Genomic DNA, 26120 nt, shown 5'->3' on the forward strand with positions numbered 1-26120 from the left:
TCAATATAAAATTAGGGCCAGGGTCTTCGAAGGGCTTGTACAAGTGAGAGGGCCTGAAGCTTCAAGGCGAATCCACATCTAAAAAAGGCCTAGACCCATAAATAGAAAAGCCACCAGATGGCAGAGGATTTTAAACCAACGGGACCGAACGAAGTCACTTTTGAAGTGAATGTAAAAGAGCTCCTGAAACCGGGGCCGCGAGGTGTTTTGAGAAGCGATCAATGAAGGGAGTTCTCAAGCGGCTGGAGATGCTCCGTAAGGAAATAAGCCCCTTCCTCCTGATGCTTACTTTGCGCTCGTTCTGCTCCGGCTGCTGCTGACGTCCACTACAGCCCTTCTCCTACTCACCGCAGGACGGCGAGCCTCATCACGGAGACTCGAACCCCGGCCTGCAGAAGCCGGGAGCAGCTCCAGACCCGCCGTTCCAGGGGAGGTTCAGTCCTGACCCAGCAGCAGGAGAAAGAACTGGCAGCAGGTACAGAGATTAAACGTTAACCTCCAGCCCCGGGCCACGTAGGTTCTCCGGGCCCGAGCATGTGACCCTACACAAGGAGGGAGCACAGTGTTTCCAGAGTCTGTCCTGACTCTGCCACTCCGCCCAGATACTCCGCCTGCCCCTGGGCTGGGCCCCGGGACTGGATCCCATCAGCAAGGGATTTAATTGCTTTGTGTAAACATTTCAAGTTCCCCTTCATCTCACATTGATTAAGATACGATCCAGTTGAAGGTCGTCAATAAAGGAAATAGGACGCCTTAAAGGATGTTCGGAGATACAGTGGGATGAGGGCGGTTGTGGAGTTCAAAGTCACCTGTAGGAAGGATTACCCCGTCCCTTTATAAACCTCGTCTTCATCAGAGGAAGGTTAATGCATGGCAGACCTCAGAGTAAGTAACTGAGTCACGGGAGACGCCGTTAGCTCGCGGGGGCTGCTGTGATGACGAAGAGCCTCGAACGGAGCAAACGAGCGGCTGGAGCAGCAGAGACAGACGCTGTCCGCCGGGCCGGGCTCCCGCCGAAGACACCGCGGAGGACCCGGCTCCGAACTTCGGGAAGTTCCTTGACGTGTAGCCGCGCGACTGCGTCCCCCCATGGCCGTCTCCCCCCGTCTGGCTCTGTTTCAGCTCCCCGCCCTCTAGGAAGACGCCAATGGTATTGCTTTGGGGCCCCCACTAATCTCTGTGAAGACCCTCCCTCCAAATAAAGTGGCATTCTCGGGGACTGGGACTAGGACGCTGGTCCCTGTCCCAGGTACTTGGACTCTGACTGATCTTTGCAGGGGACACCATTTGCCTGAACACAGACCTAGGACAACCCCTCGGTCACCCTCCCCCAGGCCGCCTTCTCTGCCTTGTTAGTGTGTTCCCAACCCTCCCCTGCTCCCCATCCTTGCTCCTCAGGCTCAGGCTCTCCTGATCGCTGTCCGGTCTAGACAAGCATCTTCTGCTCCGTCCCCTAAGTCACCCTCAGGTCGCCCCTGCCCAGGCCAGCTCATCGTCTCTGAGCAGCCAGTGTCCTCTGGCCGAGACGCACCTCTGGCCTCCTCACCTCAGCTGAAAACGCTTCCGCGGCTCTACACAGACTTGGAGGGAAAGTGCAGCGTCTCAGGCCAGAGCCCAGACCCTTCGTCCTGCGGCTCCCACCTCCTGCTCAGCCACAGCTTAACCCTGAGGCAGCAGGAAGAAGGCGGGTTCTTCGACAAGGGCACGTCATCTGTGCCCTTCTGCGGGGACGGCTGCTGGCAGCGCGTCCAGTCTCGGGGCAGTGAGGGAAGGGCGCCTCCCGGGGAGGCTGGGTGACAGCAAGGCACTGGCCTCCTCCTGGAGGAGCTCCACCCCCACCCCCACCCCTGCACAGCGTGGGGGGCGGGAGGCCGGGGTGGGGGTGGGGGTGGGGACTCATTGGATTCCAGGAGGGACCTTCCTCCTCTGCCTGGGGGCAGTTCGAGGAAACACGCGGCCCGACCTGCAGGCAGGAGGGGTCTCCCTGGGCAGACGTCTGTAAAACCTCAGGTTTGCGTCCGCCCTGGAAAGGGCTCTGAGCTCCCGGACTCCTTAGACAGGAAGAAAGCGTTGGGGACAGCGTCCAGAAGAGAAGAGCTCCTAACACCTGTTGCACTGCGGAGCGTGATTTTCTCGGGGAGGTGAGCCCCTAGCCTAGGTGCTGGGTCTCACTCACGCCTCGGTATCCCTGGCCTTGGCACTGCGTGCAGCGGGCATAGGAACTCAGCAAATCTTGGAGATTTTCCCTTTGTTTTCTTGACAGGGAATCTGTAACTTCCAAAGTGCTGGGATAGGGCACCCAGGGGGGCTGCCTTCAGCTCAGGTCATGATCCCAGGGTGCTGGGATCGAGTCCTGCGTGGGGCTCCCTGCTCGGCCGGGAGTCTGCCTCTCCCTCTGCCTGCAGCTCCCCCTGCTTGTGCTCACTCTCTCTGTCAAATAAACAAAACCTTTACTAAAAAAACAAATGCCAGGATAGCTGCAAACAGGAATTGCTAAGGACGGGAAGCTGGGCAGAGCCCTAGGCAGGCTGGCTGCCTTCGAAGGAATCCGCCTAGTGCAGGGAACAGTCCTGGACTGTGGTTGGGTCCCAGGCCACTCGGCAGCCAGCCTGAGAGCTACACTAATCAACAGCTTGGGAAAACTTTCAAAGCTCTTATATTTCAGGGCTTTGCAAGTTCTGCTTTTCCTCATGTCTCCCCTCGTGGCATAAATCGTTAGATTTCACTCTACTGGACGCCTTGAAATTCTGCCAGCTAGAAAGCTAGCGTAAAATGATTTAGTCGATCACGTAACCGAATGAATGAGAGTAACAGATTGAAACCTTCCAGCTGCTCGCCTGGATCCGTTACGCTGAAGAAAGTGATGTCTTGCTCCGGAGCGAGGCGTGCAGGAAGCTCCGGGACACAGAGCAGGTGAAGCAGGTAGGATGGAAATCTGCAGCCTTCCTGGGAGCAGTGTCGTCCATCATCAGCAGGGCTGAGCTGGCTCCGTCCACCCCGTGATGAGTCACATGACCATCACCTTCTGGGCCCAAGTGCATCCCAAGTAGAGACCATCTATGGGACTCGCTGTTAGGGCGAAGAAAAGAGAGGCTCTGTACAGACAGACGCACCTGGGAGTTTTGCTAAAAGAGGCGGCTGGTCTTAGCAGGAACACAACTTTGTTCCTTTGTTCCTTCCACCCCTGCTGGAGCCCAGAGTTTCACGGAGGACACAGTCTGGGAAGTGAAGGCCGGACAAGCCTGGATGGGGCCGACTAAAACTCCCTTCGGACTTGTTCAGGACTGACAGCTGCGGGCCGAGAAAATAACTCGAAGACCTGTTGGTACCATGTCTTAAACTCTCTGAACCTCGGAAGTTCCATGTATAGGAATATTTTGGTAATAAGTCTGGATCCTCACTGCCTCGCAAGATGTAAGGGCAGAGAGCTAAGGGATCCCACTCATTCGACTGCCCCTGACGGCACACAGGGCTGGACTGCTATGTGAGCCAAAAGAGTGGTCTGAAGGAAAGAAAGTGTTTCACAATGGCTGAGCCTTTGGGGGCCACCCAAGAACCCCGTGGGTTATCCTTACTTCGTAGGTCCAGATTGGTGGAGAGGCAAGCACTCCAGTCAGCTTCTCTTTGGCTTGCAACAAAGGCTTTGGTCGTTTCTTTCTTTTTTAAAAATTTTTATTTATTTATTTGACAGACAGAGATCACAAGTAGGCAGAGAGGCAGGCAGAGAGAGAGAGAGGAAGGGAAGCAGGCTCCCCGCTGAGCAGAGAGCCCGATGCGGGACTCGATCCCAGGACCCTGGGATCATGACCTGAGCTGAAGGCAGAGGCTTTAACCCACTGAGCCACCCAGGTGCCCTGGTCATTTCTTTTTAAGATTTTATTTATTTGACAGAGAGAGAGAGCAGCAGAGGGAGAGGGGGAAGCAGGCTCCCCACTGAGCAGGGAGCCCGATGCAGGACTCGATCCCAGGACCCTGAGATCAGGACTTGAGCTGAAGACAGATGTCCGGCCGACCGAGACGTCCAGGCGCCCCAGAACTTGGTCATTTTTGAATAAGAGGGAGGAGAGGGACCGGTGATGCCCATTTTCCAGAATCTCACTAGATGGTTTGGACTCAGCTCCGGCAGTGACTGTACTGACAAGCAATCCTCCTGCTCCCCCAGTTCTATCATTTATCGAGTATCTACCTTGGTAGCTAGCAGGTTGTCGCTTCCCCGCATAGTCCCAGTGACGTTGCCGCATCCCGCGTCTTCCTAAACTTGCCAAAAGCTTTGTGATGTACAGATCCTCCCCCCATATTTTTTTCTCCCTCTTCGGAGGTCATGCCTGTTGCGATCTTCCCCCTGATTTTTCCCTCCACGGCCGGGGTCTCCCTGGATTTGGATTCCTGCAGCCTCCGCAGCTCCAGGGAAGGTGTCCGTCCTCAGGGCACTGGCGTGTGGCCCTTCCGGCGTCCGACAGCGTGGGACGTCTCCTGACAGGTGAGTTAGACTCTGCCGCTTCCCACCAAGGAGGGTCTCTCGGGCCCAAGACAAAACACAGGAGTGGGCTCTGATCATCCCTGGTGTGAATCCGGGTCTTCTGAGCCAAAGCGTGACTCGTGTTTGAGAGCCAAGGTGTGAACAGGCAATTTCTGTGTGTTTTTATCCACATCATCAGGCACGATGACCACAGCCGCTGTGGCAACGATTAGTGCAACCCACAGAGTTATTCTTGTCGCCTTCAGAAAGTGTGTTTCTTATTCTGGCACTTTTGAAATCATTCCACTGGCCTTGCACGAGGGTGTTTTCTGGTTTCTGGTGCAGCGGCCACTCTGCCCTGTAGAGAGCTCTGTCCCGGTGTGGGACACGGCCCGATGGTGACTGGAACTTCTAATGGCTCTGAGGAGCATTAGCCTCTGATCCCTTCCATCCTCAGACACAAGGACACACACAGAAGAGGCCGGTGGTAGGAAGAGAAGGCTGCGGCCGCATGTGAGACGCCGTGTTTACTTGCGAATTCGCCTTTGAGCCCGGCAAGCCGAGGAGGGCTTTCCCAAACCTCAGACCCTTAGCTCAGGAATGGTCATTCCACAGCAGTTAGTCCGGACCCATCGCTCACAGAGGAGGACCCTGAGGTTCAGAGAGGAAGGGAGACGTCCCCAAAGTCCCACAGATCTCCGCACGGTCAGGTTTAGCACTTGATCTCATGAAATGTGCATCTAATACTCTCACGGAGTAGATTTCTGACTTATCCCAAAACCTTGAGCAATCTTGGTCCCAGGTTTTTGGGTTGTTTTAAATTATGGACTGTAATATTATTTTTAAAGATGGGTTTCTTGGGGCACCTGGGTGGCTCAGTGACTTGAAGCCTCTGCCTTCGGCTCGGGTCATGATCTCAGGGTCATGGGATCGAGCCCCACATAGGGCTGTCCGCTCAGTGGGGAGCCTACTTCTCCCTCTCTCTCTCTGCCTGTCTGCCTACTTGTGATTTCTGTCTGTCAAATAAATAAATACAGTCTTTAAAAAAATAAAAAAAAATAAAAATTTTTAAAAGATGGGTTTCTTGTTATGATTATTGGTACTCATAAACAGAGGGGGATGTCAGCAGACCAACTAAGCATCATCCTAATGAAAACCAACCTCAGTGCCTTGGATCTCCCTTGTTGGTCTCTGGGCACCAATGAGTGGAATGGAATTACTTAAATTTCTACTTATTTCCAAAATCCAAATGTCTTAGAGGTACGGTTGAGATTCAATCAACCCAAACAAAGCAAAAACCTGTGAGTCTGCAATAACCAGGCCGGTAACCGGCTGCTCCTGCATTCAGCACACTTCTGGGCGCACCTCAAGTCACACCACTCACCTGCTCATGTGAAATTTCATAACTGCTTTGCAAAAAATTTAAGAATGCCCACAGTCCTTCAACTCCGTGTTTCAGCCCACAGCGGTCCGTCTAGAGAAGGATGATTCACGCGGACTCTCATGGTCTCCAAGCAGCACAGGCGGAGAGAGGGAACGAGTGCAAACTGTTTCATGGTTCGGTCCCTTCAAGGAGTACAGCGTTTTCTTCTTGATTCTACGAAATATCATTTCCCTTCCCCTCTTTAATTCCCTAAATTAGGACCTACAAAACCGGTGCCTAGAAATCCAAAAACGTTGGCCAATGCATTCAGTTAAAAAAAAAAGTATATATACACATCCTTTAGGAGGAGTTGAGTTTTCATATAGAATTAGGGCAGTGGTCTTTTTTGCATGAAGCAAACCTTATTTGTTAGTTTTGGACATTAGGCCCCTGACCCGTTGGGTTCGGATGCATAAACCTCAAACCCCAACATGTCTTTTGTCAGCTTTTAAGGGGAGCCAGTGGTCTTGATTCCGTGAAAGAGACAAGGGGAAGATTCGATCATTCAAATCCAGAAAAAACTGCGGCTTGACTTCTCCAGGAAGTTTTAATTTTCCACCGAAACACTCGAAGTCCAAATCTGGCAAACATCTTTCCTTTTCAAATGTCTTCAGGGTGGAGTGTGCCGCTCTTGATCTCGGGGTTGAAAGTTGAGCCGCACTGCGGGTGTAGAGAGGACTTAGAAATAAAATCTTAAAAGAAAAAATGTCTCAAGGGAGAAGCTCACCAAGCTGCTATCAGAATATCTTTGAGTTTTCTATGTTTAGTTACTAGCTTCCAGGTAACTCACGTTTCCCCCCAGGCAACGAATCTAGGAATTCCTTTGAACCCTAAGCTGCAAAGGAAAATTACCAGCCGTTGTGCACCCTCCATGCGGATGGTAAGACAGCTTTGGGGAAGAGGCTGGCACTGTCTTTTGTTGAGACCCGTCACAGGGTAAACAGAATGTCCCCCAGCAGCAGGCAGAAGATGTTAATAATCCATAAGTCAACATTCCTGTAGGGTTTAGCTACAGGGCCCCCTCTTTAGGCTGTGGTTTCTGGAGATCCTCAGGGCAGGAGGCCAGGCAAGCACAGAAAGAAGCTGCCAGCAGGAAGGCACAAGGCAGCAGAGGCACTGGGCGGGGGTGTCGGAGCCAGGAGCCAGTCGGGGGACAGGTGAAGCCGAAAACCTCCCACGGTGAGGGTAAGAGGACAGGCGTCGGTGAGATGAAAGGCTGCTCCTGGGGAGCTCAAGCCCGTGGGCAGACACCAGGGACACGTCCTTGGAGAAAGGTTCATTCTTCCCTCCTTCCCCACCCCAGGTTTCTGGAGGCTTCCCCAGGCCTCAGACTGCCCCCAGGCCTCAGGACAGAGTCTGTTGCAGAATGTGTGGCACGTCCAGACAGGCGACCTCCCGAGTCTGAACCTACCAGTGACAGGGCCAGGGCCGCCCACGCTGAGTTTCCAGAGGCCTGGGGCCGCGGTGCAGCCGCACCCGTGGGACTGGAGCCTGCTGGGGGGTCTGAGCCACGGCACGGACAGAAGAGCTGGTGATCGCTTGGAGCCTGGTTTATCCAGATGTTAAGACAAGAGGCTGCGTGGGCCGATGGCAACTTCCCGCGAAGACTCAGCGTCCCGTGTTTTAAGCCGATTCCCCTTCAGTAAAATATTTCCAGCAGCCACGTGTGCGCGCCTCATGCCCCACGAGAGACCTCACGACCTCACGCCGCCTCTGCAAACCCACGATGGGACGCGCAGGAGGACCGCGGGGGCCCGGGGCCCGGTGGGCAAACGCTCCGGCAGGGCCGGGGGAGGGGGGGGAGGCGGCCGTGGGAGGCTGCGCGGGCCGCGCCGCTGCCGGGGGACTCCAGGGCAGAACGCGGCCCCAAGACGGTGCGGACCGGAGGAGCGTGGCTGCGTTTGACGTTAAGGACACCGAAATGTGAATTTCATAGGATTTTCACAAATTGGAAAATTTTATTCTGTTGATTTTTTCCAGCCGTGGTTAGCTGGTGGCAGATCGGGCCAGCAGCCGGCAGTGGGCTGCCCTGGGTGAGGACGCTCGCGAGAAAACCGCGCCGCTGCCCCGGGACAAGGAAGGGGGCACAGAGCCCGGGGAGAGGCGTTCCCCGGGGAGAGCCCGGTATGGCGGGCGCCTCGCTGCTCTCAGCAGGTTCCAGCACCGGTGCGTTAGCATCCTCTGTGCCCTACCCAGACCTACAGAACCCAAAGCTGCTCCCCAGCGAGATCCCGGGGCTGACAAGTCTGAAAGGTCCTAGTGAAGCTGAAGAAGGCTCGGCCGCATGGGTTAAAGCCTGGCCTCTGGAATCCTAGGCCTCCTTCCAATCTCCGGGCCTAGTAATAGCCATGTGGCCTTGGACAGATTGTTATTATTATTATTATTATTATTAATGCACCCGTTCCCACACCTCTAAAGGGGGGCTGGTGATCCACTAAGCGCGTGCGGTGCCCGGCCAGTGCTTGTTATTCAACGCGTGCTCCGACCCCTTTCTAGAAGATAAATGTCTACACACGTACCCCGGCGGGCCTCTTCCTCCAGGACAGACACGCTCACGCCGGTCACTGAGCTGAACTGCTCGGACAGCCCCTCCCCCGGCCCCCCACGACCCCATCCATAAAAGAAGAAAGAGACGCCACAGCTCCGGCGGGGAGTGTAAGATATATTGACGGTTGTAAAGGGACAACTTGGCGACACGTTCGGTCTGCGGGGAAGGCGTGCAGCACACACACATGCTCTGTTTTGGGAAACTGCGTCATTAAGTTCTCAGATACGTCTCTGGTTTTGAACATGGTGTTTTGTTTTCTTCATTAGCAGTTTACTACTCTACAGTTTCTCCTAGAGTAAACACACAGGATGGCTGTTTGCAGAGCAAGGACAGGCTTATTGAGATGTTTAACAAGGTGAACTACTTCACAATTAGATCGACCTTTGAGTTAACAGCAAGATGTTTGTCATTTGTTTTCCTTCACGGCCGCAGTGGAGGCGCGGGTTCACGTGTTTAGTCACCAACAGACTCCCAAACATAATGAAAAAGAACAGTCTGCTCAAAAAATTAAGTTGTAATTAGGCCATGGGTTTTTTCCAAGACTCTTAAAGTCAGATAATTTAGATTTACAAGAGGGAAAAAATAGGCATGATGGAAAACTAAGTAACAAAACAGCTACTGAAAAATACATCTGTAGAACACAGTGGTCAGTTGTAAACAGCTCAGAAGGCAGAGAAAACCAACAGTCCTTCTAGAACGCAAGCAGTCCCACGACAGTCTGCTGCTTTTTTCCCCAGTGGCTATTTTCCAACCATAGTGTTGAGCTTCATTATATTAAATAACTTATATGGGTAAAAAGGAGTTTGCTAACCAGCAGCCAACTCAAAATCTTGTGGGAAGAGGGAGCAGAGGAACCGGAAACGCAGGAAGCGCAGCACACACTGCGGGGAACCGACGTTGAGTCCGCGCTGAACCCGTCTTCCCGCTCCGGGCAAGGCCCTGGAGCTCAAGTCCGGATCCACAGCGAAGGTTTTCTCCCCTCCCTCCTCTCCCTTCTTCACTTAAGTTAAGGAAACACGGGCTTCCTAAGAGCCAGCCCTCAGCTGGGCAAGTCCCATTAGCAGCAAATGTTCAAGCAAATAAAAAAAAAAAAAAAAAAAAAAAAAAAACCACAAACACACACAGAAGAAAGCTCCATCCAGGTGCAGAGCTGTGATTCACATGGAAATTCCAGAAGATGAATCACGGGCCGCGCCGGCAGAGAATTCTTTCTCAGGCGTCTTCCGTGAACATCTCCGTCTCCCAGAGTCCCAGTCATCCGCCGGCCATGGGACGCGCGTCCCCGTCTGCCCGGAGCCGGCCTGCTTGCGGGGACTACGGGACACTCTGCAGAACTGGGTGCGGGAGACGCAGCCCTCGGAGGTCCATGCGGCTCAGCGGCAGCCACGGTCAGCGCCCGCTCCTCAAACTCTGCCTAAGAGGCTGGACCTGAAGAACAACAGACGACAGTGAGACACGGGATGCGACGGCGGACTCGGGTCTGGGTTACAGTGTCCCGCCCGGTACCGGTTCCACCTCTCCTAGGCCCCGAGTTCGATTACGCAGAGTTAGAGAGAGGAAGAAACGTTCACGTCTGCACTGGTCTGGTCACAGGTGGGCTTACTCAGTAGAGAAGCATCTGCCCATTCCAGTGCCCACGGAAGGCATTTAAACAGCCAGGGACAAGACCGGTGTCCACCCCCAGGTGGATGTTTGTCATTGTCACTGCTGAGCCCAGGTGACTGGCGCCAGCGCCAGCAGGAAAAGCGTCTATGGGGAGTCACCTGACTGCCTTCTACGTTAGAGTGATACAAGTTTCAGGTAGGTACTATCAGCCTAGAACAATTAGCCTTTGTGTCCACTTAACACGCAGCTTTGCAAACGATCATGGCCTATTTTCCTTGTCCTCTTGGTGGCTGCTCCGATTTGGCCAACACCTGCCGCAACCCGACATCCTTCCCCAGCGAGGCAGGAGCACGGGCCCAGCGCCGCAGCGGGCATGGAAGACCCCGTGCTTGCCCTCGAGGGGCTTACGTTGTCATCGGGGTAAGAAGCAGGGCACTAAAAATCGCCCGTTGGCTTGGAAGGGGGGAAGGCGTCTGCCTTGTTCTCCGTCGGAGGAGATACGGATCAGAGACGGGAGGCAGTGCGGAGGGGCTGGAGACAACCCAGGATGTGGAAAGGGCGCAGTGAAAGTCTGTTCTTCGAGGCTCCGTAAAAACCACTCCCATGGAGAAACTAGTGTGTTGTAGAAGAGCATCTTCCCTGTGTCTCTCTGCAGATCTCCCCAAACACCGTTCTCTCTCTTTGGGCTGAGGTGGCCCCTCGGAGAACACTTCCCAGAAGTGTCGCTACTGAGCACGTTAGAGCGGAGCACAGCCGCGGGCAGACGCATGGATTTGTCCCGGAGTTTAAGCCTGTACAGGGCACCCTCTTTTTCACTTCCCATTTCTAAACTATCCACTCACGTCTCTGTTCACATTTCAAGCAATCGAACGTTAACCGTTACTGTATATTGTGTGTCCGGTACATGTAGATATGGGAAGAGGTCGTGCAACTCGGTCTTTAGTTTTCGCTGTCAGCGCTCTGACTTTATGAGCCCTTCCGACTAAGCTCTGGCCACGAGGAACGCGGCGTAAAGAATCACAACCAGAAAAGCCTGGACAAGACGCATGTGGGAGGCTCGGACCATTAACGTGTCTGGATCCCACAGGGAAGGCTGACGCCAGGTATCCTGTAAGTGCGGCCGCTTTCCCGGCTTACCAGTGCCTACAGATCGATACAAGTCACGAGAGCTAAGCTCTACTCGGGGCCCGTATCAACTCCAAGCTCTTAAAAACAATTGGAAAGGGAAGTAAAAAGAAGAAGAAACACGGAAAGCAGGGAACAAGGAGTCAGTCCTTCCTAAAGCTCTCACCCAGCACTGAGGAGTGCCCCAAATATCCGTGAACCCAACAGAGTATATGAAATTTTAATATAAATATGTCACTGGCAGGCCCACAGTTTATGACCGTCCACCTGCGCGCCGGCCCGCAAGCCTGCTAACGTTCCCCTGACGCCGGGTGTCGGCGCACCTTCTTCTAGTTTGTGTCTGGAATAAAAGAAACCAATCGCCAGCGCCTGGGTGGCTCAGTGGTTAAAGCCTCTGCCTTCGGCTCAGGTCATGATCTCAGGGTCCTGGGATCGAGTCCCGCATCGGGCTCTCTGCTCAGCGGGAAGCCTGCTTCCTCCTCTCTCTCTGCCTGCCTCTGCCTACTTGTGATCTCTCTGTGTCAAATAAATAAATAAAATCTTTATTTAAAAAAAAAAAAAAAGAAACCAATCGCTCACCCATCCCCGTGACGAGCTCTAAGCATAGCGATTCCACTGTCTCCGGACCGCATCCGTCCTCATGTGCGTCCAAATAAATCACACAAAACCAGATCTAACTGAGACACGCTGCTTCATGAAATGTGGCCCAGTGTCAAGTGAGATGAAGATTCCCAAGGACTCTGGGAAGAGGAGAAACGTGCTCGTCGGCCTGGTACCACAGGGCACATGTCCCAGCGTCTCTCAGCAGAAATACAAATAGAGCACTTCTGACTATGGGATTAATGTATCCTGGGCTACTTTACTTATTAAATATCTCAAATGGTTAAAATATACATTGACCTATTACCTATCCTGGTTTTTTGGAAAATGCATCGACTTGAAAATGCCAGTAGATTAACACAATTCTTTAATTTGAATAGATACTGGATCATGTTTAAAGTCCCAGTTTCTGGGGTGCCTGCCTGGCAGGCTCAGTCCGTTGAGCGTCCACTGGGTTTCTGATCAGGTCACAATGTCAGCGTCCTGAGGCCAAGCCCTGCATCAGGCTCCGTGCTCTGCTCGGGCTTCTCTCTCTCTCCTTCTCCCTCTACCCCTCTCCACCTGCTCCAACAAGCACATCTTCAAAAGACAAAGTCCTAACTTCCTCCTTCTCTCAAACCAAAATGGGGACCAAAATGCAGTCGCCAAGAGAGTGACACACTCAGACTGACTGAACCAACCGGTACTTGGGTCTCATCATAGTCAAATAAAATTTTAGTGTTTGTTAGGACTCTTCAGAAACCGAGTCTGAACTTGTTATCTCTTAGATGAAGGGAACGAGACGGTGCTCCCTCTACCGTTCACACTGCGCGGAAAACAACGAGGAAGAAGGAAAGCAGAGTCACCGCACGCGCGACGGCAGAGTCACCGCACGCGCGACGGCAGAGTCACCGCACGCGTGACGGCAGAGTCACCGCACGCGTGACGGCAGAGTCACCGCACACGCGACGGCAGAGTCACCGCACACGCGACGGCAGAGTCACCGCACACACGACGGCATAAACAAATGGAAGGCCATAAAACTGAATGAGGGCAGGGAGGGTTTTCAGCCGCGAAGATTCAGGAGACAAGAGAAAAGAAGCAGAGAGCACCGGAACACAGGAAGGACGTCCCACAGAAAGGACTGGAACACAGGAGGGACGTCCCACAGAAAGGACTGGAACACAGGAGGGACGTCCCACAGAAAGGACTGGAACACAGGAGGGACGTCCCACAGAAAGCACGTGGCTTTCCTCCAGTAAGTCCCACGCAGCCCGTCGAGCGGCACAGCGATGAGAAGCGCAGACTCACCGTAAGGACTTCCATCGGTCCTTCTCTATGTGATTTTCAGGTCCTTCACTCTCGTAGGAAGCCAGGTAGAGCGCTGCAATCAACCAAAGTAAGAGCGCGTGAACACTGAGGCCTTCTCCTGCGCACCACCCCCGCCAACACCCCGTTCATCAGCTGAACCCGAAGCAAGACTCTAGCATGTCATCTACCACTGGGAAGCACCCCGGTTGCTGTGAGAACACAGAACATCACTTGGCCTGACTGACCATCTCAACAAAATCCAAGGGGCCAGGGCACCTGGGTGGCTCAGTTGGTTAAGCGTCTGCCTTCGGCTCGGGTCATGATCCTGGAGTCCTGGGACTGAGTCCCACATTGGGATCCCTGCTCAGCGGGGAGTCTGCTTCTCCCTCTAACCTCTCCCGGCTCAGGCTCTCTCTTTCTCTCAAATAAATAAATAAAATCTTTAAAAAAAAAAAAAAAACAAAAAGGAAAAACCCCCAAAAAACAAAAAACAAAAAAACAACTCAAGGGGCCTCTGGGCCAAAAAGGTACTTAATTAACTGAAGTTTCTGAGTTTAACAGCTTTGAAACGCAAGCCACACGATGCTGCCACAGGCTCACATCCACGTTCTTTATGGGGGGAGGAGGTTCTCTCCTGCTAGCCTTGATTTTTACAAAAGCCTTTCTTAGCTATAAAGCCAGATTTTCCAGTCCACTTTTTCATTCTTCTAATATTTTTTTCTTTAGTTTTAAATCAAAAACAATCTCACTCAAAGATGTAAAAGCTCGGTATTAACCCCACGTGTAGGGATTGTGAACGCTCAAGGCCCCTCTGGGATGGGTAATGTCAAGTGTGAAGCACACGTCGGTCAGGGTCACTAACAGCACCGATCTGCTACGAGAAATTACTAACACCACTGAGTCCCAAGATATTAGAATATAAAAGATCGAAAGAATAAGTCCCTCAGTCTTTTATAAAGTTTATCTCTCTTCTCATCATTTTTTTTTCAGTATAGACAATCACTGTTTCTGCCTAAAATTCATTAACATCTTAACAGGTCAAGATTTCCCACTACTTCTCCAAATAGCAGCAGGTAGCGACTATTTTTGTTTGTTTTTCAAATAACTTTTAATGCCAACGTGCCACAAACAGAACACCTTTGTCCTCCAGTGAAGCAAGTTTCAAACAAGGTGGGGAAAACATCCTTCAAAGGACTGTCCCCATGTGTCCCCAAAGCTTGGCAGCGCTAGGATTACAGGGAATGTTTAAACACAGAAACAATCTGTTTGTGGGTAAAGAGTGAGGGCCTGGCCAGTACTTTAGGGGCACACCACGTGGTTCCCTGCGCAACAGAAAACTCTTCAGGAGGATGAGTTCAGAAGACAGGCCTCATGTTGGTGACGGGCCAGACCAAGGCCCACTGTACCCGCGCGTGCCCCAACGGCAGGCTGCGGGATGTGGGGATGGGCGGCTCGGCCCCGAGACCACTCACCGTCCTCACTGAAGACCGGCACCGTGAGCAGATACTGCAGGATCTTCCGGTCCCTCTCAAACGGACACTCCACCTGTTTCCACGTCATGAACTCACTCACTTGTTTGGCCAGTTCCCAAAATTTCTAAGAAAAAGAAGAGTTGAAAAGCGGTCACGAAAATCATGGGCATTCCACGGGTGTTTCTTCCCCCTCTGGCTTCGAACCAACTGAACTACGTGACTTTCTTAATCTCATACAAACTAGCTCTAGGTATCTGTGCGGAACAGGTAAACATCTACGCACATCCCTCCAGATAATTATTAATAACAACCCTGCAGCTAATTTATTCTACTCGGTCCTCGGGAGCGGTATTTCCTTACAAAACAACAGACAGAGAGAAAACTTGGTTCTAGAACTTCAGAAGCGACGCAGGCGGCCTGGCCGGGAGGGAGTGTCCCCGGGCCGGCTTCTCCCTGCGCTCGGATCCCGCGGCCTCCCCTTACCTCGAAGTTGACGTGGCCGTTCGGAAGGCGGTTGGCACAGCCCTCGTTGAGGAAGTAAATATCTTTGATTAAAAGACTGAAGAATGGTATCACGATCTAGAGAAAAGAAAAGAAAAGATTTAGGTTTGCTCGGGCAAATAGGTATTCAGTCTCTCATGGAACAGTACAAGGGTTCCTGGCGGCCATCAGCAACTCACTAACAGGCAACAGTGAAGGAAGACACAGTGTTTCACTCGCCGCCCGTGACAGCACTTTCCTCCCTTGCATAATTCTGCTGAAGCTGCAAATGCTAGTAATAACCAAACCCCAACAGAGACAATAGGCATTAGGAGGTGGAGGCTGTGGAGCTTTTGCAGTCTTCCCCACTGCCGTGTCATAAGTGTAAGAATCCTCGTTAGCATCAAGGGAAGAGCTATAAGAACTCTGGCTTTTCAGTTAGCAATCCCTGAGGTCGAGCAAAACACGAAAAGAACCTGTCACTGCAGGTATCTTCAGATTTTACGACGTGGGACCCACTGCCCCACTAGAAATCTGTCCTGCTGTATCCTTTAGACTTACATGTCTTAGACCAATCTCTTTTGAGATGAACATTTTACTCTTGAAGATATCGCTCAAGATAACATGAGAGCTCAGGGTTGGAGGTCATGGTTGCTGCAAACTTGCTATTGGGTAAACCTGGCCTTTGGCAGAGAACAAGCAGGCACCTGTTCTCGTGGGAAATCACCTGGGCAGAACCTTGCACAACATGTTGTGAGATGTGTCCAAGCGCGGAGGAATATAAATGTGTCTGTTAGAATTAATGGCTGTTTGAAAAGCAGTAAACCTCCAGTAAGACGTTCCTGCCTCGGGTCTTTGATTTGATGAGGCGGTATTTAATTAACCTAAAATAATCATCTCTAAGAAACTATCTTAAATCCTGTGAAGTCCATAATGAACAAAGAACAAAGCTCAGATACTATAACTTCCACCTCTTCTCAAGTGCCAACAAGTTTTTACAGATTCTAAGTGTGCTGCAGCGCGCAACGCTCCCCACACGAGCCGTGGGCCCTGCTGTTCACCGAAGAGCACGTATTTGAAGTTTCCCTAAGCCTGTGACTCACGGGGCACATCCACCCCAGAGGATTGGGATCCCTGGAAAACAGGCATTTGGGCTCACACACAAAAATATGAGGTATCACTTTTCACTTCTAGAGGTAAATTCAGATGTCCCCCAAAGTCATTTAAAAAAAAATAAGCCTGGGTTATTTCTTTATTGCATTGGTCGCTGGAATAGCCCAAGTGAATCCGTGGCTTTGAGTGTCTTTGAGTCACTTGCAGTCATTGCGATGGTCTGTAGAAGCCTCTCGGTCAAGATGCCCTCACCCCTTCCCCTTCCAAGATCACCGGTTAATCCTCTATTATTTGAGGGCTAAACGGCCGTCATAACAACGGAAAGGCACGCCCAGGACCGCACTTCATTGAAAGGTTTCGGACCCCGCCGGGCCTCGGCTTCCCGCAGCCCCACGGTTTACCAGCAGTGCAAGCCGGGAGTCTACACACGGCGGCCTGCAGTCCGGCCCAGGCCCTCCACATGTTGCCAGGGGCCACGCATTTAACATTTTCAAATGGCTGGAAAAATATCAAAACAATATTTCAAGAGCATGAAAATGACAGGAAATTCAACTTGCAGTGGCCCGACAGCCTCATTGGAAAAGAGCCACACTTGCTCACGCACCTACGTGTCGTCTGTGTCCGTTTCTACGTCTGTGCGTCACAGCGGAGTAGCCGCGTGGCCCCCAGAGCCCAAAATACTTGTGACCTGGCCCTGGACGCGAAAACTCTGCTGACCCCTGATGCAAGCTTAACATACTAAGAAACATAGTTTCCTCACCTTAACATGGGAACAACAGTAACCACCACACTGACTTGTGGTGAGGATTAAATAACACAGGTCTGACCTCAGGTAAGCTCTCCCCAAAAGCCAGTGGGGAGAAAGGGGAAACCACGACTGATGCACCTTTACGTTAACAAGGACGTATCAACACAGGGAAATGGAGACTCAGTCATAATCAAGATGTGGCCCTTGCACAGTGTAAGAGTTTGAAGCAAGAATTTTCTTTATTCTCAGCGCTGGGCTGTGAAAGTCACGTGGTGTTGAGCGTTCTGTCTCACACGGATATCGTAAACGTCTCATGACCCCATGTCATGTGCCTCCAGCGGAGGCTCAGGGCTACACCTTACGGAATATTCACACTCATGGTGCCCCCAAGATGATCCTATATATACAGAGAGAGACAGACTTCACGTAGAAGAGAGAGCATCTGGTATCTGTCTGACTTATTTAACTCAGCATAATGTCCTTGAGGCTCATCTATGTTGTCAGAAATGGCAAGATTTCATTCTTTTTCATGGCTGAGTACTACTCCATCGTGTGTAGCGATCCCAACCTCTTTACGCATTCACCCACCGATGGATCCTCAGGTTGTTTTCCTGTCTTGGCTATTGTAAATCCTGCTGCAATAGACACACGGGTACAGAGATCTTCTTGTTTTCTTTGGATAAAAGTCAAAAGTGGGACTGCTGGGTTGAGCCCTAACCAACGGCTTGCATCACTCTACCAAGAACACAGAAATGTAAGTGATCTCCCTTCACGGCTCTGTTCCTTACACCCATACGCCTTCAGCTTCTACATTACTCACAGACAGTTCTCTTCGTATCTGCAGCCCCTACAACACACCTAACACAATAAAAATCAGGAGATTATAAGGGCTTCGGCTTCCCAGGCACTAAGGTAGACATACGGGTTGCCAATAGGAGGGAACAAAAGCTCCGGTTTCTGGGAGGTTTTTGGAGATCCTGCCAATGGTGCCTTTAGTGGGAGAACTTCTCAAGTGATAATGTTTTCTAATTCACTTTCAAAATATTCTTTTTTTAAAAATTTTATTTGTTTAAGTACTCTCTACCCGCAATGTGGGGCGCAAACCCATAACCCAGAGATCAAGAGCCCTATGGACACTTCAGCAACTGAACCAGCCAGGCACCCTCTATCAAAATATTCTTAATTCAGAAACTTAGCAAATATGCTTTATAGACACAGTCAGTTTCATGCCTTAGAAATGCATGCTGTTGAGTGGGAACCAGTTCCCACAAACATGGATGGAATGGTAAAAGGATTTAAAACCATATAATCATATAGGAAATGGCGAAAAACCTGGAGGCAGGAGTACCCATAGGAAAAGTAGCTGTTTAAAGATCATTTAAGGGCCTCCGTGCAGAAGACAGAATTGATGTGTTCTAGGATATGATCCCTAGAGATGTGCCACCTTGGTCACATAAACTTACCATCTGAAAGAATATTAAAGATGCTATTACCCGAACCGTGTTGCTAGGAAGATTTATAAATTACTTGGGAATAAAGAGAGTTTCTCCTCACTTCAAAAGAGGAAAAATAAACCCCAACCCTCCTGAATAAAAGATGTGTTTTGCCCAGAAATGTTCTCATTCACAGCCTTTGAGACCAATTGTGAAAAATGGCATTTTTTTTTACGGTGGTGATTTCGTTTGTTTTACGAACGAGAGAGTGCAATTCAGACTCCCACACAGAATGGGTTTGTAAGGACAGCAAAACTACAGCAGGCAGAGTTTATGAAATGATTAAAGGGTAAGTACTTTGGACTGTTCTCTGGAAAAAGCTGTTGGGGAGTCCCAGAAGTCTAGTCTTTCTGGGGGGCGGGACTTCAGAGTGACTCTGGCCGGGGCGCCCTGCTGGAGGTTGGGGTCGTTAGCCTCCTGGCTCTCCTGGAGGGTCCCGCAGAGGCGGCCTCGCACCCCGCTGGGGACTGCGATGAGAGGATGCGGCCCCCCCCCCGGTGCTGATTTCCTGAAGCCGAAGCAACTTCTGGTTAGACTTTTCCTCAGTCTTGCCACAGGACTGCTGAGACTTGAGCAAGTAAAACCTAAGAGCTGGTCCCTCCGTCCGGCTCAGCTGAGACCGTTTCCCCTGCTTCATCTCCTCTCTGACCTTGTCTCTTCAAAAGCTTTAACTATTGGGTTCCCAGCATCTGTCCAATGTTACCAGGACGGACACTCTGGACTTTGTGGAGAAGCAGGTCAACCTTTCCAAAAGGCGCTTCCTCTTGTGATTTGTTTTTGTTCCGGATCACCGAGGCCGGAGCTTTCTTGCAGAAGGGACTGAGGTGTCCTGCAGTGTTTTTCACCCTCATTCCTAAAATTTGCTTGACTTAAAAGATGGACAGAATCTACGCGAAATAGATTTTCCTCAAACAACCTCGTCAGCCCGTTTACCGTAAGCAGGTACTGACGTCACAGATGACACGATCTCCAAACGTCAGAAGGACTGTTCCTTTTCACCTAAGAGATAGGACACTAACATGGGCCGAGAAAGGACCCGCAGAGTCGAGCGTATGACAGAGCCAGGACTGTGAGGAACTGTTCAAGGGGCGAGCAGACAGAGCACGCACCACTCGTCTCTCAGACATCACCCCTGCACTTCCCGCCACCCCTGCCGCCCACACACCCCCCTAGAACCAGCCTCACGCTACAGCGGCCAACCTCCTTCCCGCAGACAGATGACGTAGCCACGGGAGGGAAGTTAATTCGTGTAAGAAGAACGGTTATACTCCGTCAGCTACCTTGGGCCGAGCTGAAATGTCTGTTTTCCATTAAATCAAATTACTCTAATGCTAGCCGTCATCTTAACACATGACCTCATTTATTGCTTGAAAAACAACTCAAACATAGAACAAAATGATCATTTAAATAATGCAGTAGCAACGCAGTACTGTCCGTTTGTAACGGACACTAACACGGTGCCTTCCTCTAGCATTGCCCTTCTCCACGGGGCAAGGCACAAACCCTCCCGCAGTCTCGACTTCTCTCCTGGATCTGAAGCTCGGAGCAGGAGTTCACGGTGCATTTTAATGCCACACGTGGTAACTAACATGAATACAACTCCTGTAGGCACGTACCTTCTCTCGGCTGCTGTGAGCCGTTAAAGACCTTTGCGCTGCCCCACGAAGAGCTGTTCGGTAGTTGTAGAAATTACTGGAAGGGTCCATCTGATGCTGCCCACAAAAGAGAGAAGAGTATTAATCTCTTACTTCCCACCAGCACAAAGTCGGCAAGACCATACTTTGAACCCTACATAACACACTGTGATACGTGAGGGGGGCCCAGGGCGCGTCGTGGGTTAAGTGCCCACTCTTGGTTCCAGCTCAGGCCCTGACCTCAGAGTCACCAGATCGAGCCTGCTCAGGGCTCCAAGCTCCGCGTGGGATCTGCTTGCATTTCTCTCTCCCTTTCCCTCCTCCCTACCCCGCCGTCTCTTTCTCTCTAAAATAAGTAATAGATCTTTTTTAAAAATTGCAATAGTTGAGACAACTCATTAAGGATAGGAATGACCCCCTCCTACACACGCAGGCATAAAACCCATCAGAACACACATTTTTTCTTTGCTGAGGTTTGATTCATTCACGTAAGCTGAAGTTGGCTTCAAATCAACAAGGTCAAACCTAGACCAAATTCTTTCCAGGTTCACCTTGGAGATTCGACTTAAAACTGATAACAGAGAATCAGAAACTAGCCTAGGAAACCACTTCCAGGTTTTACTCAAATGTTAACGAACCAGTTGCCGGTTGGCCGTGCATAGCGTACTGTCTTACCAGAAGGAGAAGACATTAGACAATAAGAATAAAGGCATAATAATGCAATACATCAGTGCTGCTTCCCGATTTGGAGAAAACTTAGGAAAGTGCATTTTTTAATTATCTCCCAAGACCACTGATTCAAAGGACCAACATGCCAAGGTGATAACGACATTAGTATGATCCAAACACAAATGCCTTTCTGGACAGCTCGTACTATTCTCCGAATCACCCTGCAGAGCCTTTGCGCAGGTTAGCTAAATCTGCTGAAAGATGGCGCGGGAGTATTTCTATAGAGATGGGAACTCTCCCCCGGGACACTGCAAATGCAGGACGACAGCCGGCCCGAGGCAGAACGCCCAGTGGCTCAGGACCCAGACTCCATCCTGGCAAACAATAGGGTGTAGCTCACAGGCCGCTATTTCTTCAGCCGGTTCGCCCCAAGGTGGACCCTCTGTCTACGAAAGGGCCGGGCTACAACCCCGTCTCTCCTCCCCTCTGCCAGTCCTGACCCCTCCCTTCCCTGCGTCTGTACGGAGAGACGGGCTTTCTTCCCTAGAGGGACGCCCTGATCAAGGGCAAAGCTCACACAGAAGAATCTCACTTTCAAGGCCCCAACTCCACGTACCTCAAGGACATCAAACTTTGCAGTCTTCACTTTAGCCCATGTTTTTTTCAGTCGAGACACGGGGCTCATGTTCATGCCGGCTTCCCGTTCGGAACGGAGTGGAGACGGGAGAAAAGGTTGAAACAGACAAGTAAGAGAAGTCATTCGAAATCATGCTCCACAAAAGTGTTCATCACTAAGTGCAAGTTAACTTGATAAAAAAAAAAACACCCGCCAGTTTTCCGCAGTAGAAATACCGTCTCATACCCCACCAGTAACACGACTTCCTCCTTCTCCTCATCTTCACCAATATCTGGGTCACACAGTCCTTTTTTTGTTTCTTAAAGATTTTATTTATTTATTTGACACAGAGAGAGAGATCACAAGTAGGCAGAGAGGCAGGCAGAGAGAGAGGGGGGCTCGATCCCAGGACCCTGAGATCATGACCTGAGCTGAAGGCAGAGGCTTAACCCACTGAGCCGCCCAGGCGCCCCTCACCCAGTCCTTTTAATTTCAGTCATTTCAATGTATAAAATGGTTTTACACTCTGATTTTAATTTGTATTTCTCTGATGACTAATGATACGGAGCACATTTTTATGTACTATTATCTATAATATAACAATAAGTATACAAAAGCAAACTTTTGTGACATATCTAAGTATCTGCCCTGTTTTTCACTGGGTTTTCTGTGTCCCTATTGATTCACAGGGTCCTTTATAGAGGCTGGATGCAAGTTCTTTTTCAGCTGTCATATATGACAGATACTTTCTCCCAGGACATGGTGTGTCTTGACATTTTCTTAGTGGTATGAGGGAAAAAATTAAGTGAACTTCTACCGCCTATGACTGTGGACTTTCGGGTCCCTGATTTCATGGTCTTTCTGCTCACTATTTTCAAGAAGTAAGCCAGATAAAAAGCCAAAATGTGGTATTTTTTAGTGAGAAAACAAGGAAAATCATGTTGAAAAGAAAACGGAATTCAGAACTGGTGAGGGGGAAGTTATCGGCATCAAAAGCACTGAATCACATCTGGTAGATTCTCCAACTTCAAACTGACTCTGACTCTAGAGGGTCCAGTAAATACTCAACTATTTATTGACTACCTAAAATGTATAGGATAAACATATGATTTATCCTATAAATAGAGTATTTTCAAATGAAAGAGTCACTATCAGTAATCGTAGCATGACTCGGGCACTATGTTTATAGGATGAATGACTATAAACGAATGATCACTGGTGTTAAGATCCCCATGTTACAAAGAAGGCGCAAAGTTCGTCCACCAGGGTAATATGGGGTTGCAGGTGTGAGTCCTAGGAGCATGGACAGTCACAAGATCCCGTTTCTCAGGCCACCCTCCGGTGCATGCTGCTAACATCATACCGCGCAGTCTCAGATCATACATTTTTATCATGCTTGACCACAAGCTGCCCGAACACTTTCTAAATCCTCCTTTTAGACGAATCTCTCCCTCATGAGTTTCTATCGGTAAATATTCAGAAGAGGACAAGCTGCCTGGCCGTACTCCGTGAAGGCACACACGTCAAACAGAATGTGCGCTCTTGTACGGTGCTGATATTTAAAGCGTTCAGAACATTCTAGAACAACTCAGGATTCAAAAGTAGAGTTTTGATTAATGAAACTGTACTACGTGTGCATTTTTAGTGGACACACTTCCCAGGACCTCACAAGTGAAGGACCCGTGCCTTCCAGAAAACACTCACAGATTATGGCCATCAGGGAATTGAAGTTGCCGATGTTGAAACACTCCCGAGCTACGTCGATGAAATACTCGATCATCCTTGCCCGATGCTTCTTCTTCACGGGCTGTACAGAGACGGGGAGAAAGAGGGCACTGATCCAACACGCGGACCCAGCGGGTGTAAAATAAATACGAGAAGAATAATAGGGAGCGCGCGGAGAAAGGGAGAACCCGTTTCTCACCATGCAGATCTCGGTGGCAACCAGGTAGCTGAGCCGGTTGAACCATTCCACATACGCCTCCAGGTTTCGGGTTTTCTTCCGTTCACTGTAGCAGCTCTGGGGAGAGCAAAGCGAGCAGATGAGTTGGAGACCAAGAGAAAAGAGCGGACTGGGCTCTCGTTTCTGTCAGGCATGGGCCTTTAGTCCAGTTATGGAGTGAGGCAGCCTTCCAAGACAAGGGGATGGGGAGGAGGGAGAGAAAATCACTAACATTCTGGACTCCCTTCACAGAAATACCAGCCTCTTCCTACGGTCCAGTGAAACCCATAAGATCTAGTCAGAGACATACTCTGAAGTGTTCAAAATGGGGCCCTTCCCCCCAAGAAACCAAGTCCCTCTCGGTGGCAACTGTCTTCCGAAGCACAATCCTAAGGGGTTTTGGCTGCGCTCCAGAGCAACCTGGACTGACGGGTGCCCTGGGAATGCTGCTAGCGACATGGCGAGGAGAGGCTGAGAGCCGGGGCTGGGATAGTTTCTCTTAAAATGCAGTCTAGGACAAAATTTCGGAGCATCATGTAGCAAGAAGCGAAACATCTTCCAAGCGAGGTGAATGAGAGTCTGGGCCGTCCCGGTCCTTAGCAGGGCGAACGGCTCATTACTCAAAAGCGAAAGGAGTTCAGCTCATCTTGGCGCTCAGGGCCAAGCCTGAACAGGGTGACTGCACTCCTCTTTCCTTCCTTCCAAAAAAATCCAACAAACAAAAAAAGTCCACTAGCCTCCTACTGCAAAGCCTAATCCTTGCTTCCTGTACTGAGGGAAGCTAGTCTAAGGCCGGAAAACAGCTGTTACCCCTAAGTTCCAAAGGGGGTTTTCACTAGTGGATGATCCAGTCTTTGTCTAACAACTCGAGATGCTTCTGGGCCACTGGGGAACCACTGGCCATGTGTGTTCACCGATCTTACATCCGTGCGTGTTCACACGTGACTCATTCGGGCAAGAGCCTGTCATGAGGGATTGACCTTGAAGCCAGCAGCAAAGCGACCCTTACTCGGCTCACTGCATGTGGGTCCTGTCTTCCCGCCCCTGTGATTGCTGAGTCACCAGCGGAGCATTCTCTGGTACTTTTTTCTGACTTAATCTGCTAAAACCATTACGCCTTTATCTCCGACCTTCATCACCGCAAATCCTGTGTCTACTTGCTTATTAAATTTCCCAATAAGGAGGAAGAAGAGGCTAGGGTTTGTGACAGGGTAAGAATACGGTGCCGGTGCTTGGAGACCAGGCTTCAGAAACACGCGATGAATCAGACGTGGCTAATGAAAAAAACACCTTCTGACTGTAAAGCCTAAGACAAAATAATTCCAGGCTCTGTCTCTTGCATCCACTATCACAGACTAAGAAGTCCCATTTCCAGTTGCAGAGCTGACCTCTAGGTAGTCCGATTACCTTGTCATTGTCCAAAGGGTCCTTCTGCACAAACGCCTGAACAAATTCTTCTGGCCCAATATAATTGAGCCTTTCCTGAAACACCAAACCAGCAGATCAATGTTAGTAAAGAAAATGAAAAGAAATAAACTGTTAACTCCTTCTGTTGACTTCTGGCACGGCCTCCACTTTTTATGCAGCTTCTAAAATGAGCCTTTAACCCTAAGTACTGTCATCCCCTTCGCGATCTGAGCAGAGGCAACCTTCTGCCAACGTCAGTGCCACACGGCATAGTGAAAGGCTGGGCAAGCCATGGAAACGGAGAGCGCAGATGGGGAGGTCGGTCAATCTGCCCTTCCGTCTTGCTTGCTAGTGCTTAAGCGAATTTCCCAGGGCGTCTGGGTGGCTCAGTCGGTTAATCATCTGCCTTCAGCTCGGGGCGTGATCCCAGTGTGCTGGGATGGAGCCCCACGTCAGGCTCCCTGCTCGGCGGGGAAACTACTTCTCCCTCTCCCCCTGTGCTCTCACTCTCAAATAATAAATGTATCTTTAAAAAAAAAAAAAAAAAAAGAAGTGAATCCCCTGAATGTCAAAAACATTCATGTTCAAGGTCTAAGCAAAACATAGCTACCGCCCATAGCACTTCCCATTGGGTCACGCTAACAGAGTCTCCCGGGACGTGACTGCCGACAACGTGTGCGTTGCCACAGCAAACGGTGACAAGGACCTTACCAGCTCGATGTGAGTCAGCTGCTGAGCCAGAGTGTAAGGGTCACTGCAGACGGTAATGATGTCCCTCTGAATGGACTGGGGCTTGGTCTTGAGAACCGTGAGCCGATCCGTGGACGTGGAGCTGATTTTGGCCAGGACTTCCTCGTACTGGCTGAGCGTGGCCAGTTTGCGGACCAGACCCTGAATCATCTGATGGACGTTCTTCCGGTACGTCTGCGGGCAGAAGCGCAGGATTACGCTCACTCTGCATGTGGACCGTCCGCCCGAGGCAAACTCGGGCCTGTGCTCCCGGGCGCTGGAGAAGCCGCGGGCAGCTACGGGACAACCGAGCCCAGCTCCTAGAGTCCGAGAAGGACACATCGCCCATAGGGGCCTTTTCAGACCTGGAAAGTGAGCTCTTTGCTCAGGCTGCTCTGAGAGGACGATTCAGGCTGAGCCAGGAAAGCCCCACAGCGACACTTTGATGAGCTGCTGCACGGAACTAAGTGCGCCCTGGGCCGGCACAGGAACGCCCCGCCCCGCTTCACCCCGCGCAGGCTAAAGCACCCTGGTCTCCGCTCAGAGCAGCCTCGTCCTAAGGCTTCTCCGCCGGGTCACATTCTTGATCTCCATGTGCCTCTCGCGCCCGGTCTTGGTCATCTATAAGCGATGCCAGCCGGACAGAAAAGACCACGATCACCCCTTCCCCCCGCCCCGGCCCGCACCTCACTCTGGCCTTGCACAGAGGACGCGGCTGGCGCCAGGAGGCAGAGGATGTTCATTGCTGGCACCTGACCTGCACGTGA

General features: G+C 50.9%; 1 protein-coding gene across 3 annotated transcripts in view; it reads right to left on the reverse strand.

Moving 5' to 3' along the window:
- Window positions 1-8524: 8524 nt before the first annotated feature.
- The window catches only part of RASGEF1B (RasGEF domain family member 1B), a 37325-nt gene continuing 19729 nt past the window's right edge, over window positions 8525-26120 (reverse strand). For all 3 annotated transcript variants that reach the window (XM_045074846.1, XM_045074726.1, XM_004777369.3), the window contains 10 exons: window positions 25336-25548; window positions 24625-24699; window positions 23200-23295; window positions 22980-23082; window positions 21276-21355; window positions 19973-20068; window positions 15006-15101; window positions 14523-14646; window positions 13051-13123; window positions 8525-9858 (listed from right to left, as the gene is read on the reverse strand). In XM_045074846.1, coding sequence (XP_044930781.1) covers window positions 9834-9858; window positions 13051-13123; window positions 14523-14646; window positions 15006-15101; window positions 19973-20068; window positions 21276-21355; window positions 22980-23082; window positions 23200-23295; window positions 24625-24699; window positions 25336-25548 — 981 coding nt within the window. In that variant the 3' untranslated portion in view covers window positions 8525-9833. The remainder of the gene's footprint in view (window positions 9859-13050; window positions 13124-14522; window positions 14647-15005; window positions 15102-19972; window positions 20069-21275; window positions 21356-22979; window positions 23083-23199; window positions 23296-24624; window positions 24700-25335; window positions 25549-26120) is intronic.

This window comes from Mustela putorius, unplaced genomic scaffold (genome assembly GCF_011764305.1).
Source record: "Mustela putorius furo isolate JIRA1106 unplaced genomic scaffold, ASM1176430v1.1 tig00000040_pilon_pilon_pilon, whole genome shotgun sequence".
NCBI lineage: Eukaryota > Metazoa > Chordata > Mammalia > Carnivora > Mustelidae > Mustela > Mustela putorius.